The 20181-nt window shown below is 25.9% G+C and overlaps 1 protein-coding gene across 1 annotated transcript in view; it reads left to right on the top strand.

Moving 5' to 3' along the window:
- The window catches only part of LOC117172291 (serine/threonine-protein phosphatase 2A 56 kDa regulatory subunit epsilon isoform), a 163100-nt gene extending 143709 nt beyond the window's left edge, over positions 1-19391 (top strand). The window contains exons 7-9 of the mRNA XM_033360048.1: positions 1950-2179; positions 7092-7241; positions 17402-19391. Coding sequence (XP_033215939.1) covers positions 1950-2179; positions 7092-7233 — 372 coding nt within the window. The 3' untranslated portion in view covers positions 7234-7241; positions 17402-19391. The remainder of the gene's footprint in view (positions 1-1949; positions 2180-7091; positions 7242-17401) is intronic.
- Positions 19392-20181: the final 790 nt, after the last annotated feature.

Below are 20181 nucleotides of genomic sequence, written 5' to 3'. Positions count from 1 at the left end.
GTCATTAGGCCTCCTTTCAGTTCGTCGCTCATTCTGAAGTCTTTTGCTTTTTGCTTTAAAAAGTGACAGTCGTTCATCATGCAGCATTCACTAATTATTTCCATCGACAACGGTATGTTTGTCTGTCATTTCTTTTGCGAAAGGTCTTTGAAAAAGTGATTTCTTAGTCAAGTTCAAATCTTCTGCCCTTAGCGTTTGCCCGTTCTGAGAAGCGCGCTATATGAGTCAACGGTGTTGACTCATATTGTCATTGGTTTGGCTAAACATGTTACTGACCACTTCTTGATGCGTGTTTCGTATACAGACATCGCTTGGGTTGCTAAAGCTACTAGGATTGGTTCTATTCTCTGATCGTGGGCGCTTAGCGTTCGGCCCTCTGGCGAATGGTACACTGTTATTATCGATGTGCCCACTAGTTACTAATGTTACTTTGGATACTATTTCTATCTTTAAAAAAGTAATTACTTAGTCAACTTCAAATCTTGGGCGCTTAGCGTTTGATCGTTTCGAGAAGCGCGCTATATGAGTCAACGGTGTAGGCGAAAATATGACAGACCACGATCTGAACCGTGATTTCTATGTTGACATCGCTTTTGTAACAAAATCTGTTGTAATTCGTTTTATACACTGATCTTGAGTGCTTAGCGCCGCATATCGCTAAAACTGTCAATTTTTTTTGATTTTTTTACGGATATTTCATCCGGCACTTATAACCTTAAAAATTACAAAGTTTCAGCTAAATCCACCGAAAGCCATTTTCCCATACATTTAGGGCGGGGTCCTTTGCTACGAAATTGTTACATTTTCAACAGAACAACAGAATGTTCAACCAAAAAGTATGATTTTTCAACAAAATTGTTGAATTTTCAAACAAACAGTTGCATTTTTATTTAAGAAAGATAAAATTTCTTCTAAAACATATGAATTTAAAAAAAATTAAATTTTCATCCCGAAACATTTCAGTTAACTTTCCAACACTAGAATAAGAATTTTAAACAATAAATTCTGCTAATTGGTCTAAATTTGAACAAAAAAAGTATGAATTTTTTAACAGGATTGTTAAATTTTCAACCAATCAGTTGCATTTTTCAATAGATTTATCAAGACAAAAATACCAATTTTAAACCAAAAGTAAATTTTCTAGAAAATAGTTAAATTTTGAACAACAAAAGTTGCATGTTTCTCCGAGAAAGATGCAGTATTTCTACTAAAATAGATGAACTTTAAAGTCAAAAACACAGATTTTCACAAAAAATAGTTTTCGTCTAAAAAAGATTTTATTTTACTTATTATCAGTAACAAACTGTGCATTTTAAAGAAAATGTAAATGTTTTACGAAAAGAGTTGAATTTTTAACCCAAAAATACGGAATAAAAAAAAATAGTTGAATTTGCAAACCAAATAATAAAATTTATAACTAAAAGATAATAATATAATATAATATATAATATCATAATATAATGTATTCATGGAGGCTTTTACTTTTGAATTTTTGAAAAATGTATTTACTTTATAGTTTTTGTATTTCGAATGCAAATGAATTACAATTCGTTAAAACTTTAAATAATTTAATTCTTTTTATCTCCACGTTTTTATGGCTTTATTGAATTCGATTTTCAAGTTTTTGGCGTGTTAAAAATGTAAATTATTTCAAATACTCCTCACTTTTAAAGTCAGTGTGCTTTTAATCTAGGCATTATTTGATTTCGATTGTGGCTGGTTTTGAAGTTAGGACGAATTCTAATTTTTAAACTTATAGTTTCGTTGAGAATCTAAATACAAACTTTTTAAAAATCTCTTGACATATTTTTGATTATTATTCAATATTGTTTAGTACCTATTTTTTAAGACGTGATCGTATTTAAGATTTTAAAACTTTCAAATGAGAATTTAGATAAGTTCTAAAATTGTTTCATGGAATTGAAATGTATAATTTGACTCTTTTATAGGTTGCTGAGAGAGCACTGTACTTGTGGAATAACGAGTATATTATGTCACTAATCGAGGAAAACAATCACGTAATTATGGGAATCATGTTCCCGGCACTGTACAGAATAAGTAAAGAGCATTGGAACCAAACGATCGTGGCCCTCGTTTATAACGTTCTCAAAACTTTCATGGAAATGAATAGCAAGCTCTTCGATGAACTTACTGCCAGCTATAAGTCTGAAAGGCAAAAGTAAGTTATTTTGTTGCAGTTTATTAATTTATTTTTAAAAAATAATTCTCAGGATATCTGGATAACCTGGAAAATGCCGGTAATAATAATCAAAAACAGGAAAAACCTGTAAATTTGATTCAGTGATAAGGAGTTTTCATTCAATTGTTCTTAAATTAATATGTAAGTGTTTTGATATTTTTATTAGACTCAGGTTGCAAATAATTGACACAATTTAAGCAAACCAAAAAATTGCATGGATATTCAGAACTTATAAAGAAAAATAATTAAAAAATAAATAACGAATACACAAGATCTTTAATTGACAAAAAATAAAATCACGAATTTAAAAAGATCCGAAACTAAAATTCACCGATTTCAAGAACGATTTGTAAAATAAACGAATGATTAAATTCCCACAAATATTTCAATTCTCGAATTTTAGAATTGCTGAACATAGTTAATTGATTATTATTTTATTAGTTATTAATATCATTATAAATAAGGCAAATAATTTAATTAATCATTTATTAATTATTTTCTGTAAATTTTAAATTTCGTCATACTTAAATTTCAGGAATAGAAATATTTATGGGAATTTAACAATTCATTTATTTTGTAATTCGGCAATTTTTTTCTGACTTATTTATGATTTTGTTATTCATTTCTTTGTTATTTTGTGTAAGTCCCGATATTCAAACACTTTTAAATATAGTGATGAAGAACTATTTTCTTTTATATTGCCGTTTTAAAATATAATTCTACTTTATAATAAATATAATTATTATATATGTAGATTGTAAGGAAGCTAAAATATTTTAAAATTTGGGTGTCAAATTTTAAAGGAAGACCATTAACGAATATATTATTTATCTCTTACAACGCTCAAATTATTCTAAAATTATTTTTCGAATCGCTATAATATATCCATTCTGAAATTAAATTCTGAGGATTGAGAACCAGAAAATAAGTATTATCACCTTGTTTTTAAATTTATGTAAATATAATTACTGAAAATATTTCTTGAATTTACCCAATTTTTCTTCGTTTTTATTTTGCAATCTAACCAAATTGAAAAATTTTGCTTTAAAATCATCTAAACTATTTTTAGAAATTTTAGGAAATCGTTTGTTATGTTTTAAACCCTTTTTCGATTTTCTCTTAAAGTTCATTTTTTTAAATAAAAAATTATTTAAAATTTGCACACGAATATAAGAAAAATTCTTTTATTTTAAATCTTATGAGACCTTTTAAACCTTCTAATATCTAAAAATTATAAAAAATTTTCCTACATTTTTTATTCATTCTACAAAATTAAAAAAAATGGCCTTAAAATCTTTGTGATTCTTCTTTTACTATTATTGAAATCTTATAAAATCTTTTTAAATAATATCTTGAAATTAATTTTTCGAAATGAAAAATTATTTTAATTTTTCTTAGGAACCTGAAAAAATGTCTTTCATTTTCGTGAAACTTTACGAAATTCTTACAATATCTTTACAAGTTTTAATTATTTTTAAATATTTCAAAACTTTTGAATACCCCTTAAACTTACTCAAATTTTTTCTAAAATAATGTAATATGGAAAAATGTCAAAATTTTGTTTTAAAATCTTTCACACTTTTTAAAGATTTTAGGAAATAATTCAAAAAAGGATTTCAAAGAAAATTTGAAGAGATTTGACATTATTTTTTGGAATTTACTCTAAATTCTTATTGATATACCTTGTCATTTTCAAGAGCTTTGAAAAATTTAAAAAGATTTAAAAGGATTTAGAATATTCAATGTTATTTTTATATATTACAAGTAGTTTTTAATTAATTGCAGTAGTTTAATGGGATTTCAAAGGATTTGCCATATTTCAGGAAATATCAAAAGATTTAAAGAGATTTAAACCATTTCAAGGGATTTTAAAGATTTTCGGAAGACATAAACCAATTTTACAGGACCTGTTAGTTTATATTATATTTTAAAAGTTTCCAAGGAGCTTTATAAAATTTCCGCGCATTTCAATGATTTGATGGGGCTTTAAGAGCTATCTTGGTATTTTAAGCGATTTTCCAGAATTTCAGGAACCATCATCAGATTTCATGTAATTTCAAGAACAAAAAAGTGATGGATTTCATAGAGTTTGAAAGATTTTAAGAGATTTAAAAATATTTGTTGGAATTCATTTGGAATTTGCCCTGAATTCTTATTAATTTGTCCTCATTTCTTTTAAATTCCTTCGAATTGTTCTAAATTCACTCAATTCTATTCATTTTAACCCGGAGAGAAGTTTCGGAAGATTAATTCACGGCACTGCTCCTTTGATTTTATCACTCTTTGGCGCAAGAACTAAGATCTCGGAACCCTTGCTTTTAAAGCATAGGTCTCGTAGTTTCAGGTATTATGCCACGCTGTTATGCTCTCAGGTCTCGAATTCTATGCTTTTAGATCATAAAGTCCGAGAATTTGAAGCACGTAAAAACTGTAGCTCTCCGTGAATGGATTGAAATTTTTTTTGGTTTGAATTATTTTGTAGCCATAAGTCACTTTTTCGGTTAGAAATGGGTGGGGTTTCGAATATTTTAGTAGATTTAAAAATATTTGTTTGAATACACCCTGAATTCTTATTAGTTTACCCTTAATTTTTTTAATTCTTTGGAATTCACTTGAATTCTTCTAAATTTGTACAATTTTAGTTAATTCAATGGATTTCTTTGGATTTTTAAATGTTTTAAAATATTTGGTCTCAACGTTTTTTAACCTCACCTTGATTTCTGAGTCATTTCATCAAATTCTTTTGAATTCCCTTTAATTTTTCTAAGCTCGTTACTGAATTAAATTTTTTTGTTTTCATATTTTAAAATCTTTTTCCATTTATTTGATTATTTTTGAACTTACCTTCATTTTTTATGAATTTCATCGAATTCTTCTCGTTTTTCTTAAATTCCTCTAAAGTTACTCAATTTTTACTGAAATAGATGGAATTTTTCGATTCAATACATTTTTTCAAATTCATTTGAATTATTTCGAATTATTTTGTAGCCATAAGTCACTTTTTCGGTTAGAAATTAGTGGGGTTTCAAATATTTTAATAGATTTAAAATTATTTTTTTGTATACACCCTAAACTCTTATTAGTTTACCCTCCATTTTTTTTTTAATTCTTTGGAATTCACTTGAATTCTTCTAAATTTTCACAATTCTAGTTAATTCAATGGATTTATTTGATTTTTCAAATCTTTTTATTTATTTACTCCCAAAGTTTTTTAACCTCACTTGGAATTCTGAGTCATTTCATCAAATTCTTTTGAATTTCCTTTAATTCTTCTAAGCTCGTTATAAATTTCATCGAATTCTTCTCGTTTACTTTTAATTACTCTAAATTGATTCTAACTTTGAGGAAATCAATCGCATTTTTTTATTTAAAATTTTTCCCCAGTTCATTTCAGTTTTTTTAAATTTAAATTGAATTGTTTTGAAGTCATGAATTTATCCTGCATTTGTTACTCTTTGAGCGCAAAAAGAGTATCCTGTGCAAGTGACAAAAAATACCCTTGGTCCCTGTGTTTTATCCCATAGGGACTGTGAGGCCTGATATTGAAAGCCTTATTAAAGTCTTTAAAATCTTAAAATGTGGTGTATACTCAAAATCGTAAATTAGTATTAATCTGAAATTTTTAATATATTTTAGTTTAAAACTAAAAGAAAGAAAAAAACTTTTTTTATAGATGATTGAAACAAATAAAAACTGTAATTATGATTTAGAACAAGCGATTTGAGAAAATATTTTTGTTATTTTGAATTCCGAAACAATTTTCTATTTTATTCTATATTGGATCAAAACATTTTTGAAGAATATTATAATTTAGATCTGGATCAAGAAGTTTTTCAAAAGAATTATAATGCTGACTCGAAAGAGGAAATTTTTTTCGCTGACCGGGAAAATGACAAATTGACCAGGAATAAAATCGAGAAATAACCAAGAAAATCGAGAAATTTCTGAAATCTTATAATTATAGCTGTTTATCAAAATAAACTTACTTTTTATAAACAATAGTTTTGATATGCTGTAGATAATTAGATACCAAAAAAATATTCCGCCTTAGAATTTTTGCAAGGACAATACCTGATATCAAAGTAATAGATTCAAATATTAATGGACCGTTTTAAAGGAAAAAGGCATTTGTAATTGAAGGAAGTAGAAACGAATATATTGAGTTTCAATTTGTTCATCTAGACTAATAACTAAGCAGAAAGTATGGATTTCAGAAAAATAAAATAAATTATGATCTATAGAAATTGAGTAGAAATTAAATTAAGTAGAAAATAAAGTAGAAATTATGATTTCCGCAATGTTAGGATTTCAATGAATTTCTCTCTGTATTTCTGAGAATTTTCCGTTTTCCTTGGCGATCCTTCAACATCTATTTTAGATGCAAATATTTCTATATAGATTTCGCATTCATTCATTCATTCATTTGCCAACCTTGCTGTTTTTTAAATCCCTTCAGCTTCCTGAATGAAAATCCAGACTGATAAATGTGTCATTCGCAATAACGAAATTCACATTTCGTAAGAATCTCAAAAACTTGATTTGCTTTATTGGATCAAAATTTGAATAATAGTATATTTCAAAAGAAAAACGTCTTATCTAGAAAAGTATGCAAATCAATTTATCTTACAACAATTTTGTTGAAAATTTTCCACCTTTTTTCCAAAAATAATTCATTCTTCCGATGGGATATTTATAATCAAGGAGCTCTAATAATTTGCGAACAGTCAATTTCATAAATATTTTCTAATTTCAACCCTATTTCAGAGAGAAGGTGAAAGCCTTTTGCGTTTCGAATTTATAAATAATACTAAAATCTCTCACAATAATTGTAGATGTATAATGATTGTGTTTTTACAATGAAAAAATGTGACGAAATTTTTTATATTTTCAGAGAGAAAAAGAGAGAAAAGGAGAGAGACGAACTTTGGAAAAGATTGAATGAACTGGAACTTGAACGGCGCGGAACTCTCACGGCAGCACCAAATACCCCAGTTCCTGCCTCAACTAACCCTGTGACACGAGCCCGACCCTGAGCCACTATGTAAGATATTCTACAATTTACTATCTCCTACCCTAAATAGAACAAATTTAATAAGTTAATGGAGTTGTTGCTAAGGGGTCGCGTGATTACGAGCATGACCCCTAAGAAGAAAATAACTGAGCTTTAATCGACCTTAAACTATATTAAACCTTCAATTATTCATGATCTTGAATTTTTTTTTAAGTTTGACTGGAAATTTTACAAATATTTAGAAGAAAAATTTGTCCCAAGTTCTTTTTCAAAAGTGTTTAAAATATTATAATTAGTTGAATTGTAATATTTTTCAATTATGTCATCATTCAGTTTACAGTGTGTGATTAAAAAGTTTTCTACTTTAAAAATTTACCATTTTAGATTTTTAATTTTAATTTAAAGAATTTTAAAATGCGGTCTTGAATAATTAAACAATTAAAAATTAAAGGTGTTTTGAAGTTGAAAATTGTTGATAAAAACATTTTTATTTTATCAACTGTAAATGTAAATACATTATTTTCTAACTGAATCTATACTTTAATTATTAAAGGCGAACAATACGTGATTTGACAAAACGATTAGAAATCCGTTCAAAATTTTAAAAAATTCAGATTTTAAGGTCCAAAATTAAACTGTTTCTATTCGAAAGTCTTAGTCATAAAAAAAATGCAAACATCCGATTGAAACTTTATAAAATATTTGTAACGTAAAAATAACTTCATAATAATGTGTTTGTAATTAAAAGATTTTATTAAATTTAAAATCATGTTTCAGTCTAAAATATTCCATTTTTACTCCATTCAATTTCAAATTTTTTAATCAAGAAAAGGAATAATTATTTAATATTTTGCAATATTGAGCTGTTCATTCAAGACGAATGATTTGAAACCAAATATTTAAAAGTAGAAAATTTGAAACTGAATTATTTGACATAGATTGGTAGAAAAAAATTGAGTATTTCAAAGAGTTATTTAGAAGTTTAGAAAAGATTCAAAATTAATTTAAAACTTAAAAGGATATAAAATCATTTAAACTAAGTGTCTGCCGACAAAATTCGGATATTTGTACCAAAAGATAGAATTTTGCTGATTTAAAAAAATTAGAAACTTTTTAATAATTATGAAAGGCTAAAAGACTTCAAAAGAATAAAAACCTATTCTTAAAATTCCTATAAAAATTGAAAATAATTTTTCATTTTGGAAAATTATTTTAAGAGCATATTCTTAAATTTTTTAAAAATATTTCCAAAATTATTTTTAAAAAGTATTTGGAAGAGTTTAAGACATTTTTTTCTTAATTTGCAGGATTTTCTAAAAAATGTAGAATAAATTCAGTTCATTTCAAAATATATTTATAAATTCTAAAATAACTTCAAAAATAGTTTCAAATTTAAATAAATTGCAAAAAACTTTTAGATTCCGCAAGATTTTGAATTAAACTTTGGAAGCTTTTCAAAGATGTTTAATCTATTTAAAATTAAAATAATTTAACTTATAATTCAAGAAGTGTTCAGCTTAAAAAAATTTTTTTTTCCATTTTTAAAGTTTTCAGCTTAAAAATGTTTGAAATAATATAATTTTGAAAATTTTAAAGTTCATTGATTGTTTAATTTAGAGCATTGAATGTTATAACGTAAATTCCTATATTTAGAATTGAATCTCAATCTTTGAGTTGACATTTTTTGTTATTATTGACCTTGAAAAATTGTTTTGAACCTTGACAAAAACGGGAAATGACCGGGAATTTTTTTGTTCCATTAATACGGCCACCCTGAATAAATTACAACCAAAATTACAGGGAAATACAATTTTTGTTTATTATTCGGCAATGTTCTCAACATTTGTTATCCTTGGTCGAAAAAGAACAACTTTTTGACTGCAAATAAAAAATGAACAATTGAGAAAGAATTGAACACGGTCATTGAAATTCAAGTACATTTAAAGTACAGTTTCCCCTTTTTAAACTTTGGTGAAATCTTGTTGAGAAAATGTACTTCGTTGTAAAATTAAAATAAAATTTTTATAAAATATATGGTCCTTCTGAAGCAACAGATTGTTTTTTAAATCTGACTTAAATCGAAAATTAAACAGTTCAAACCTGTAAAGAATATAAAAGTTTGCACACACGATCTAAAGATCCTCAAGATTGATTTTATATTATTAAAATTGCCGGGAATAGTAACTTTCAAACATGAATAATAAAGTGAAATTTTGTCTAACTTTTGTAATATCATGAAACTTATCCCTCTTTTTCATCCCTCAATGAAAATTTCAAAGAAGATATTCAGTTGAATTTGCATTTTAATAGCAGTGAAGAAAATGTGTTCGTGGATTACGTATCTCTTCTAAAAAAATTAGATTATGGCAATGTGTTATCAAAATGAAAAATGCGAATTCGTTCTTTAGAAAACAGTTTTATCCGATATTTTAAACATTTTAACATTATAAAAACGAGAATTATTTAAAATTCCATTAAAGCGAACAGTACCAAACCTTGTACTTATTCGGTACTATGATATTTACAATTAGAAAAGATGTGTGTAAATTGTAAAATAATAATTTTTTTTCTTTTTAAATCAGATGCTTAACGTTTTAAAAACAGCTTCAAAGTAGTTTATGCGCGTTTATGATACGGTACGTCTTTAATTGTGACCATTTCATAAATAAACTGGGCTTCCTTTTAGAGGTTGGTTTGATATTTAACTTCTTTTTAAAATTTTAACTTCTTTATTAAATGAGAACCCAATAAAAGGCGATTTTATTGGCGGTAACTATAACTACGTCATCGACTTACATCAAATAAGTATCACCGTTTCTTCGGAGAAATTCGGAAGGGTCGAGCTTTTTATTTTTATATTATTTAAATGGAACTGTTTGTAAATGCGAATCTTTAATTTTTGTAATTTCTTGACTTTAAAATCATTGACTGTTCTCGAAAGCTTTCTGTTTGAGATTGTTAATTATAATTGAAGGCTTTCCATTTAAAATGATTTAATTTAAAACATGTTTGTTTCAAAAACGCTTTAAATTATAGATTTTTTAATTTCAAAAGTTTTAAATTTCAATGATTAAATATTTATGTGATTAATCTGGCAATCCTTAATTAAAATGTCTTATCTATGGATTTTTAATTTGAAGAGGCTTTCAATTTAAAAATGCTCCATTTGAAATTATTTTATATTGTTTTTAGAAAGTATATTTTAAATACCTGAAAAATGGTTTAAAACCGTGAATGAACTGAAAAATCACCGGGAATTTTTTTAAATTTGAGTGCCCATCATAATTGATTGTCAAGTATCATCTAATTTAGAAAAAACAAAATAATAAATATTTCGTCAATTTGTTTAGGGCAGAATGCAATATTCGTTAATTTTGTATAGAATCTATTTTTAAATAAGTTCAATTTGAAATGCTTATAAGTTAAAGATAAGTTAAAGAAGACCTTGAAATGCGCCGAATCAGAATTTATTCAATTTGAAAGGCTTCAGATGTTATATTTAAACATTTTGAATTTTATATATTTTGATATGGATACTATTTTATTAATTCTAAGTTCAATATTTTTGTTATTATGGTGGATATTGTGAAAAGTTATCAAATAAATTATCACTCAGGCAACAATTTTAAAAGTCAATAGAGTATATTTTAATACAATTTGACGGAATGTATAAAATAATTATTTTTATAACGTATGCACCCTAAATTTGAATACGTCAAAAGCGACTGATTCGAAGTGAATTTTTACTGATTCAAATAATGCTGATTCGACGACTGAAAAATCGATTAAAAATGACTTTTTATATCTTTCAATTTACCTCTATAATTAAATCAGTAATTTTGAATGATCCAATCTCTTGGAATTTGCAACTAAAAAAGATTAATTTCCAAACAAATTTATTTACTTCTTATTTTCAATTAAAAAATTAATTTTAAAAAATCTGGTTTTCTAACCAAATGGTTTAGTCTTCGATCATGTAGTTAAATTTTCAACGAACAATATTAACCTTCAACTAAGATAAAGTATTAATTTTCAACGAACAGTAAAAATAATTGTTAAGAAAAATAGTTCAACTTTTAACGAAAGAAGAACCAATTTTAATTAAAAGGATGAATTTTGGAATGAAATTATGAATCTTGATCTAAACACATTAAATTATTATTATAAAGGCAGTTCACCTGTCAACCAAGTAGTTAAATTTTCAAAGAAAAAAATTATTTTTTGGCCAAGAAGAAGAATGTTATACTAAAAGAGATGCATTTTCAATAAAATAATAATTTACGAAAACCTTGAAGTTTGCGATATTTTATATCTCCTTATAGCAGATTATCGAATTAACTCAAGGATTCCGCTGAGGGCTGATTCCTTGTAGAATTTCAAGGTTGTCTGGTGTTATACTTTGTAGTTTTTTCTACTATTTTTTAAAAATTATTTACATTTTTATCGCGAATATATAAAAAACGCAGCTAAACATTATACTGTGCAATTTTACAAAATGAAAATAAAAAATTCAGACAAAAATTATCTTTACGCGATTAAAATCTACACAAGATTAAACTCTACACTAGTCAATTTTACACAGCAAAGCTTTGTATATAACAAAGTTTTCTTTAAATTTGTTTGCACTGTGGAATAGAATAGAATAGAATTTATTTGTGTAGAGTTTTTAAAATCAAAATAATTAAATTGGCTTTTGTTGAGTATTCTGGTGTAGAATTTAATTTTCCGATTTGATTTTATTTGTAGAAATTTAAAATTGTTATTTTGTTAATAGTTTAGAAAATGTTATTTTAATTAATTTTGTTTTAATTTAGTTACATTATGTAGAGGTTCTTCAGCAAAATTGTATTGCGTACAGTTTATATAGATTCAAAGAAATATATTTTACAGATTTTTATAAAGTTTTCCGTTCTTAAATTTAATTCTGGACAATTAAAACTAAAATAAATTCGTGTAGGGTTTCGCCATGTAGAGTTAAACGTGAATACTGTAGATTTTCGTTAAGTTATGTATAGAGCTGAGAGATCGTCCATAGACTATGTTGCCAATTTAATCAGTATCCAGTTTGAAGTATCAGTTTGAAGAATAACTTAATATTTTAATTATTTTCATATTTCAGGCTTCACACTCTTTACCGTATATCCCTCTTTTCTCCTTTTTAAAAATTATTTTCTTTGTCCTGTTTTCAAGATATGTCTCTTTTTCTCGATTTTTCGTTTAAATTTTTATTTTGGTTAAAAATTTTACTATTTAATTTAAAGTTCAATGATTTTGTTGAAAATACAACTATTTTCTTCAAAATTCATCCTTTTTGGTCAAAAATTCAACAATTTGGTTAATTTAGTTGAAATATTAAGTGTTACAGGTTTAGTAACTACAAGAAAATCCAATTTTTTAGTAAAAAAGAATTGTTTAAACTGAATATGTAACTATTCCATTTTTGGTTTGAAAACTTATAATTTTTTTAATGAAAATCCGATTTTTTGTGTGTAAAATTCATATATTATTATGTTGAAAATTCGTCTTTTTGGGTAGAAAATTAATCTTCTCTAAAAATTCAGCTTATTGGCTGTAGATTAAACTATTTTGTTACAAATTCGTCTTTCTGGTTCAATTGAACTGGCAGAAAGTTCGTTTTTTGTTTTTTTAGTTGAAAATTAACTACTCCAGTTTTGGTCGACATCTTATTTTTTATTTTTTAAATTCAACTATTTTCTGTTAGGTGGAAAATAAAACTGTTTTGTAGAAAGCCCATGTATTTGGTTGAAAGTTCGTCTTTTTGCTTAGAAAATTAATCTTCATTTTTGGAAATTATTCTTATGAGCTGTGGATTTAACTGTTTTGTTAAAAATGCATCTCTGTTCTTGGTTTAAAAATTATTTTGTTAAAAAGTGAACTATTTTGATTATCAATTCATTCATGTTGATAAAAATTCGTCTTTTTTGTTGAAAATTAATGATTAAAACCTAAAGTGTTACTATACTATTTTTGGTTAAAAACTTATATTTTTTAGTTGAAAATTCATCTCTCTTAATTAAAAATTAGATTATTGGTGAAAATTCGACTATTTTTTAAAAGTCTTCTCTGTTGTCGAAAATTCTGCTCACTATTGAGAATGGTTAAACTGCGTTACGCCACCTGGTAACAAAAATCCGCATAAAAGTGTTTTAATGATTTTTGTTGCGGAGTTTAAAGTATTTATTGGATACTAAAAATAATTCTTTTTTGAAACAAAGGAGTTTACATAGAATTTTCATCTAATAAGGTGAAAAAACATATTTTTGTACAGAAATATTTTCCTTTAAAAAATAAAACCATTATTGTTCCATTTATTGTGATTTTGAAAAATTTATAAACTTGAGTGGACATATTTTAAAGTAAAAATGAACTCAAATTAAATTTTCATCAATTTATACAGGGAGTATTTACTATTTACAAACTGATCTAAAAGTTAGGATAGAATTCTTATTGAAATTCCAATCGCAGGTGACCGCTGAACCAAAAAATCGGGAATCTTATATGACCGGAAAATGACACTGAATTTATTTTTTGACTGGGAATTTTACAAATTTATAGACAAAAATCTGTTTAACTGTGATTCCCATAGTTTTAAAAATAATTAGTTAAATTGTGATATTTTTCAATTATTAAGTGTACATTTTATTTTAAAGAGTTTTAAAATGCAGTTTTAAAATGCAGTTTTAAAGACTTAAGCCATTAAAAAATAGAAGCTTTTAAAGTCGAAGATTTTAGATAAAAAATGTTTTTAGTTGATCAACTGTCAATATAAATTAATAGTGAAAGTCTTATTAGTTAAAAAAATGTAATCGCCTGATTGAAATTTTATAAACTATTTTCGATTTTAAAATAACATTAAAATAATATGTTCATAATTAAAAGCTTTTATTAAATTTCACGTATTATTTTAGTCTAAAATATTACATTTTTAAACCATTCAATTTGGAATTTTTAATTAAGAAAATTAAGAATTCATTAATATTTAGAAATATCTGACTGTTTATTTAAAATCTGTAATTATAGTAAATATTAAAAACTAAATTTTGAACATTGCATTTTAATTGTTCTTTTAAAAAAATTTAATTTGTAAGTAAATAAATAATTTAGAGTGATTATTCATAAAGATTTAGAAATGTTTACGAAATTATCAAAAATGAATGTGGAAGGTTTTAAGGAACTTTATTTAATTTGACAGAATTAAAAAAAAAAGAGAAAGAGTTGGATAATTTTAAGGGATGTTTAAAAGTTTTATAATAATTTTTAAAATAATCAAAAATTGAGAAAAAAAATGTAAAGAACATGTAGATTTTTCATGATTTTAAAATAAAATTTGAAAGAATTTTAAGGATTTTTTAACCATTTGAAATATAAATAATTTAACTTTTAATTTAAGAATTGTTCAGTTTATAAAAAATGTAATCGCTTAATTTTTAATGTTTCTGCCTTAAAATTGCTTTAAATTATATAATTTCGACAATTTTTAAATTCATTGATTGATTCTTCAATTTAGACTTTCGAGCATTGAAAGTGATAACGGGCATTTATATGTTTAGAACTGAATCTGAACCTTTGAACTCTGCAATTTATAAAATTAAACAATTGTATTTTGCAGTTTAAGTGCATTTAATTAAAAATTGCTCAGCTTAAAAGTGTTAGTAGCTTCCATTGTACACGTGTACATCATTGAGCATTTGAATTAGATTTGAATACAAAATTATTAAATTAAAAAACTTTTAAACTTCAATTTTAAAAGTTTGAAATTCAAGACTTCCACTTTGAGTGCTTTCATTTGCAGCTCAGTTATTTTTCATTCAAATGGAAAAATTATTATCTGTAGAGTTCAATTTTTTAAATTTCATTGACCATGAAAAATGTTTGCGAACCGGGAAAAAACCGGTATTTTTTTGTCTTGCATATAAACGGCCACCCTAAATCCTCTATTATTCGTATTTAATCATTGTTTTATACTTCACAAACATATCCAAGGTGGCCGCTGGACCGAGGAACCTGGTAAACCGGGAATTTTATGCGACCGGGGAAAACCGGGAAATAACAGTGAATTTATTTTTTTACCAGGAATTTTGAAAAAATTTTAGAATAAAAATATTGTCCAACTATGATTTCAACCGTTTTTAAATAATTTCATAAATCGTGATTTTTATAAATTATTATATCATTCAGTTTAGAATGCTTAGTTCAAAAATCTTTTACTTTAAAAATGCTTTAGAGGTGAAAAAATTAAAAATTAGACATTTTTAAAATCGAAGATTTTTTTTATAAAAAACAGGATGACCGGGAAACCGGGAATTTTACGAGTTTTCAGAAGAAAAATCTGCCCAAGTTTGTTTTAAACAATTAAAAATTAAAAGCATTTGAAGTTGAAATTTTTTGATAAAAGACAGTTTTATTTTATCAACTGTAAATATAAATTAATTAATTAATTTTTAAATGGATCTGCATTCTATGCATAGAAATCTGAACAATAATTGATTTGTACAAACAATTCTAAATGTGTTCAAAATTTGAGAATTTCTAGATTGTAACTGTTTCAATCCTAAAGTCATGAGAATAATTGAAAATAATATATCATTTATTCCGATAATTTTATTTTAAAATAAAATTTTTCATGATTTATCAATAATATATTTTTAATTCAGAGTTTCAGGTATTCCTTTATATTATTTTTTTTATATTAAATTTAATAAACAAATTTATTAATATGGTCATAATTAAAGGTTTCTATTAAATTTAAAGTATTGTGAGTCTAAATTCTTTAATTTTTATCCCATTCAATTTGAAATTTCCTAATGTAGAAAAAGAACAAGTATTTAATATTTAGCAATATTTCACTGTTCATTTAAGACGAATAAATTGAAACAAAATATTTATAAGAAAACAATTTAAAACTTTTAGCGTTACAGTTTTAATTGTTCTATTTAAAAAATGTTTAATTTATAAGTGAAATTGTTAAATTTTGAACGAAGTGTGCTTAATTTTTTTCAGAACTTCTAAATATATTTTAAAATTAATCGAAATTTTCCTACAATTTTTGAAAATCCAACAAATCAAATAAAATCTTTAAAATCTTCTATGTTCTTCTTTGATCATTTTTTAAATCTCTTAAAATCTTCTGAAACTTTCTATTAGAATAATTAGTCAAAGTGTAAAATAATTTTCAATTTTCCTAAGAATCTTAAGAAAATTTTTATTCTTTTGTAGTCTTTCACAATTCTTCAAAAAATTCTAAATTTTTTGTTTGAAATATACAAAAATCTAAATTTTGTTTTAAATTCGACTGTAAGTATTTCAAATTATTTCAAGTTCTAAATTTAATTCGAATCTTTTTAAAACTTCTAAATATCTCTGAATATCACTCTAATATTTTTACAAATAATAAGTGTTCTATTGTAATTTATAAATTCAAATTTAATTTTTTTTAATTTGCAGGATTTTCTAAAAGTTACAGAAAAAATTTAATTCATTTTGAAATATATTTAAATGTGCTGACAAAAAATTCAAAAATGATTTTAAATTTGGAAAATTTTTAAACCACTTCTAAATTTAAAAAATTTTTTAAATAAGTTTTTTAAGCTTTTTTAATGTGTCTAGCTTAAAATTACTTAAAATAATATAATTTTGAAAATTTCTAAAGTTCATTGCTTGATTCTTTAATTTAAAATATTAAAAATGTTAACTCGGATTTATGTTTTTGGTACTTAATCTGAATCTTTGAACTCTACAATTCATAAAAGTTTTAAATTTTGCAGTTTATTTGCATTTCACTTAAAACTGTTTAATTTAAAAGGTTGGTACCTTCCAGTTTATACGTGTAAGTGATTGAGCATTTGAATACACAATGTTTGAATTGAAAACTGTTAAAATTCAATTTTAAAAGTTTGGAATTCAAGGGTTCTACTTTGAATGCAAAACTGCACACTTTTATGGAAAAATTAATGTACATCTTTAAAATGGTATCTACTCTTTCTAGTTCCAGTTTTCGGCAACAGGTAGCGAAACGATAGACCCCCATTCCCAATAGAGCAATTGATTAGAATTTTATTTAGAATATTGAAATATTAGAAATATTATATTAAATTAGAATAATCTTCGACTAGAATCGATGTCGTGCCCATTCGTAGTAAATCTAATTTACAACATTTTTTTTCTCGCAGGTGAGAAATCACAACCACGCCACCCATTCGTTAGATCTTAGTTTACGCCGAGAAAATTATCGTTGTTAGAAGAAAACCAGAATCGTTTTACGGTGGCTGTCTTGACGTAATACAAATTCCTTGGTTGGTCTCATCCACAATTGGCTGGGCAAAGCAATCTCGAGGACTCCAAAGGAAGAAGCAATGATAAAGCAAAAGTATAACAAGACCAAAAAGAGAAAAAGAAAAAAAACTAATGTGTAAACCCAGACCTGGATTTTACTCCTTTAACGCCACGTTTTTTTGATTATTTCTAATGACGATTGTATTGTGTATATTCATTTTTACTCTCTTTTCGACGGCAATGATTTAAGTTGCATGGTGTACTCAGTGTCAACACATAATACGAGGATGTTAGTCCCTTCTTTAATTAAGGTTTGCTGTGCGCAGTTGGAGGAGACGATCAGGGCGGAAAAAGGACGCAAAAAAAAGAAGAAGAAGAAGCTTTTGACATTAAACTCCCAAATTCCTGCAAGCACTTTTAATTAATTAATTGTGCTTTTAATTAATAATTGGGAGTTTTCCGCTCCGTTCCTCGCCTTCGACGGCCGGCAGGGGCGTTGTTTGAAATGTACCATATATTCATATTAATAACGATAATGATAAATATAACAAAACATAATAAATTAGGTAAATATACAAATACATCATATTTATATATATAAAAAAGTATAAATATATAAATATGAATATACAGTTCGTTCTTTCAGATATTCCTTGAAGAATTCTTTTTTCTTCATGGAACACCTGTGATGACGATCTGTATATATATATAAATATATATATAATATAGTATACATACAATATAGTAATACCGATGACGCGAGAAAGTCGTAGGTTTTAGGCGAGCGGCAAAAAACTGTTGTCGAAATCGAGATGCAAGTTTATTAGTGCGGACGTGCCGCACTACCGACAAAACCTAACGTTGTACTGACTGCATGCCTGCAGCTCGACGAGAACAATTGTTTTTTTTTTTTTCTAGGAAGAAGAACCGCAATCGTGCACGAAGGCACGCGAACAAAACAACAACAACAAAAATACAAAGAAAATTACAAATAACATTTAACGAATAGGTCGAATCCGCCACGTGGAGAGCATGAAGAAGATGATATATGTTGTTTTTTAACTGAAAATAATAAAAAAAAGAGGTGAATAAATGAAGAGGCGAGAGGGAAAAGATATTAAAAATAAAATAAAAGAATTCAATTGTACCAAAATATCCATGGTTGCTTATATAAATATAGATACAATAAATGATAGAGACCCAACGCTTAAGATTTATTCGGAGCCACCGCAGAGGATGTGAGTGAAAGTGAAATCGTTTTTAGAAGAAGAAAATAAAAAAAAACTTTCTTACCGATGCATAATAATAGCGACTATCGTAAAGCAGTAACGTTAACAGTTGTAGAGATTAAAGGAAAAGTTGCTTGCTCAGACTCTTCGTTGACCTATGCGAAGCAAAGAGAATAAAATTGAAATCATATTTAACTCTATCAACCTAGGATCGTCATCCGTCTCGATTGCCGAAACATAATCTGCATCAACCGCATAATATATTTCTCCTGTTTTTTTAGAGATTGCTTTTTTTTCTTTTCTTTTTTTTTTTAGTATAAAGTTCGTAATAGCTGCGTCATGTCACGTCACGGAAATATATTAGAGGTCGTCGCTGATGTGACAAATTTAAATAGACATTTTATATAATACGTGAATGTTGAATTTATTTTCACTCTGTGATTTTCCTTGATATATAAATATTAAATATTTGCTTAATCGCGTACAAATCTAAGGATAGGAGTATTATATTCGAAAGGAACGATTGTTTTACATTATTATAATAATTATTATTATTATATATTTTTATCATCTACCATTAGTTTTTACTGTCGTAACAAATGGTTACTCTCCACTTGCAGAGCTCGCTGTACAAAGGATTAATAAAGACAGTGGAATTTGACCACAGGCCAGTTCTCTTCACAAAATTCACGTAAGATTAATTTGTTGGCTTTTTTTTGTGTGCATTTTTCAGGATAAAACATTGACTTAAAAACCAGGATTTGACTAGATATTTTTTTTAGAGTGGCAATTTTCAGGCCTCACAGACCATAATGAAACTTTAAAAATGTATAGTGAGATCAAGGCTTTCGATAGTCAGTCATTTAAAAAAAAAAGAGCAAAAATCAGGGTTTTTCTGTAAGAAGTAACTGTAAAAAAGTAATTAGTGACTTTTTTCTCAACCCAATTTTTAGTTATTTTTTGTAAAATATAAATTAACATTAGTCACTTTTCATTCAATGGGTTAATCAATATTCATCACTTCAGGTCTTGAATTATTTTGAAATATTTCACGGTATTTTTAAAAATTCCGAGAAATTTTTAATAAATTTAAATCATTTGATGTGATTTTAAAGATTTCTTGGATTTTTTTATTAATTCCATTAATTGAAGAGGGTTTCAAAGCGATTAAAATATTTGGGAATAAAGAATTTTCTAGAAATTCGGAAGATATAGAACGTTTTTACAGGATCTATAAGGTTTTTAAGATATTTTAAATGATTTTAGAGGATTTTAAAGCTCTCAATGTATTTCAGTACATTTTCCAAGATTTCAGGACATATAATAATTTTTAAGAACCTTAAATTTCAAGGGACTTCAAAAGATTTGGAAGGATTTGAGATATTTTAGTGTGTTTTAAAGGATTACAACGAAATTATTAATTGATTTCAGTAATTTAATGGAGATTG

The sequence above is a fragment of the Belonocnema kinseyi genome, chromosome 5, assembly GCF_010883055.1.
Source record: "Belonocnema kinseyi isolate 2016_QV_RU_SX_M_011 chromosome 5, B_treatae_v1, whole genome shotgun sequence".
NCBI lineage: Eukaryota > Metazoa > Arthropoda > Insecta > Hymenoptera > Cynipidae > Belonocnema > Belonocnema kinseyi.
The sequence above is the reverse complement of the archived record's forward strand: the minus strand, read 5'-3'. Positions and strand labels throughout refer to the sequence as shown.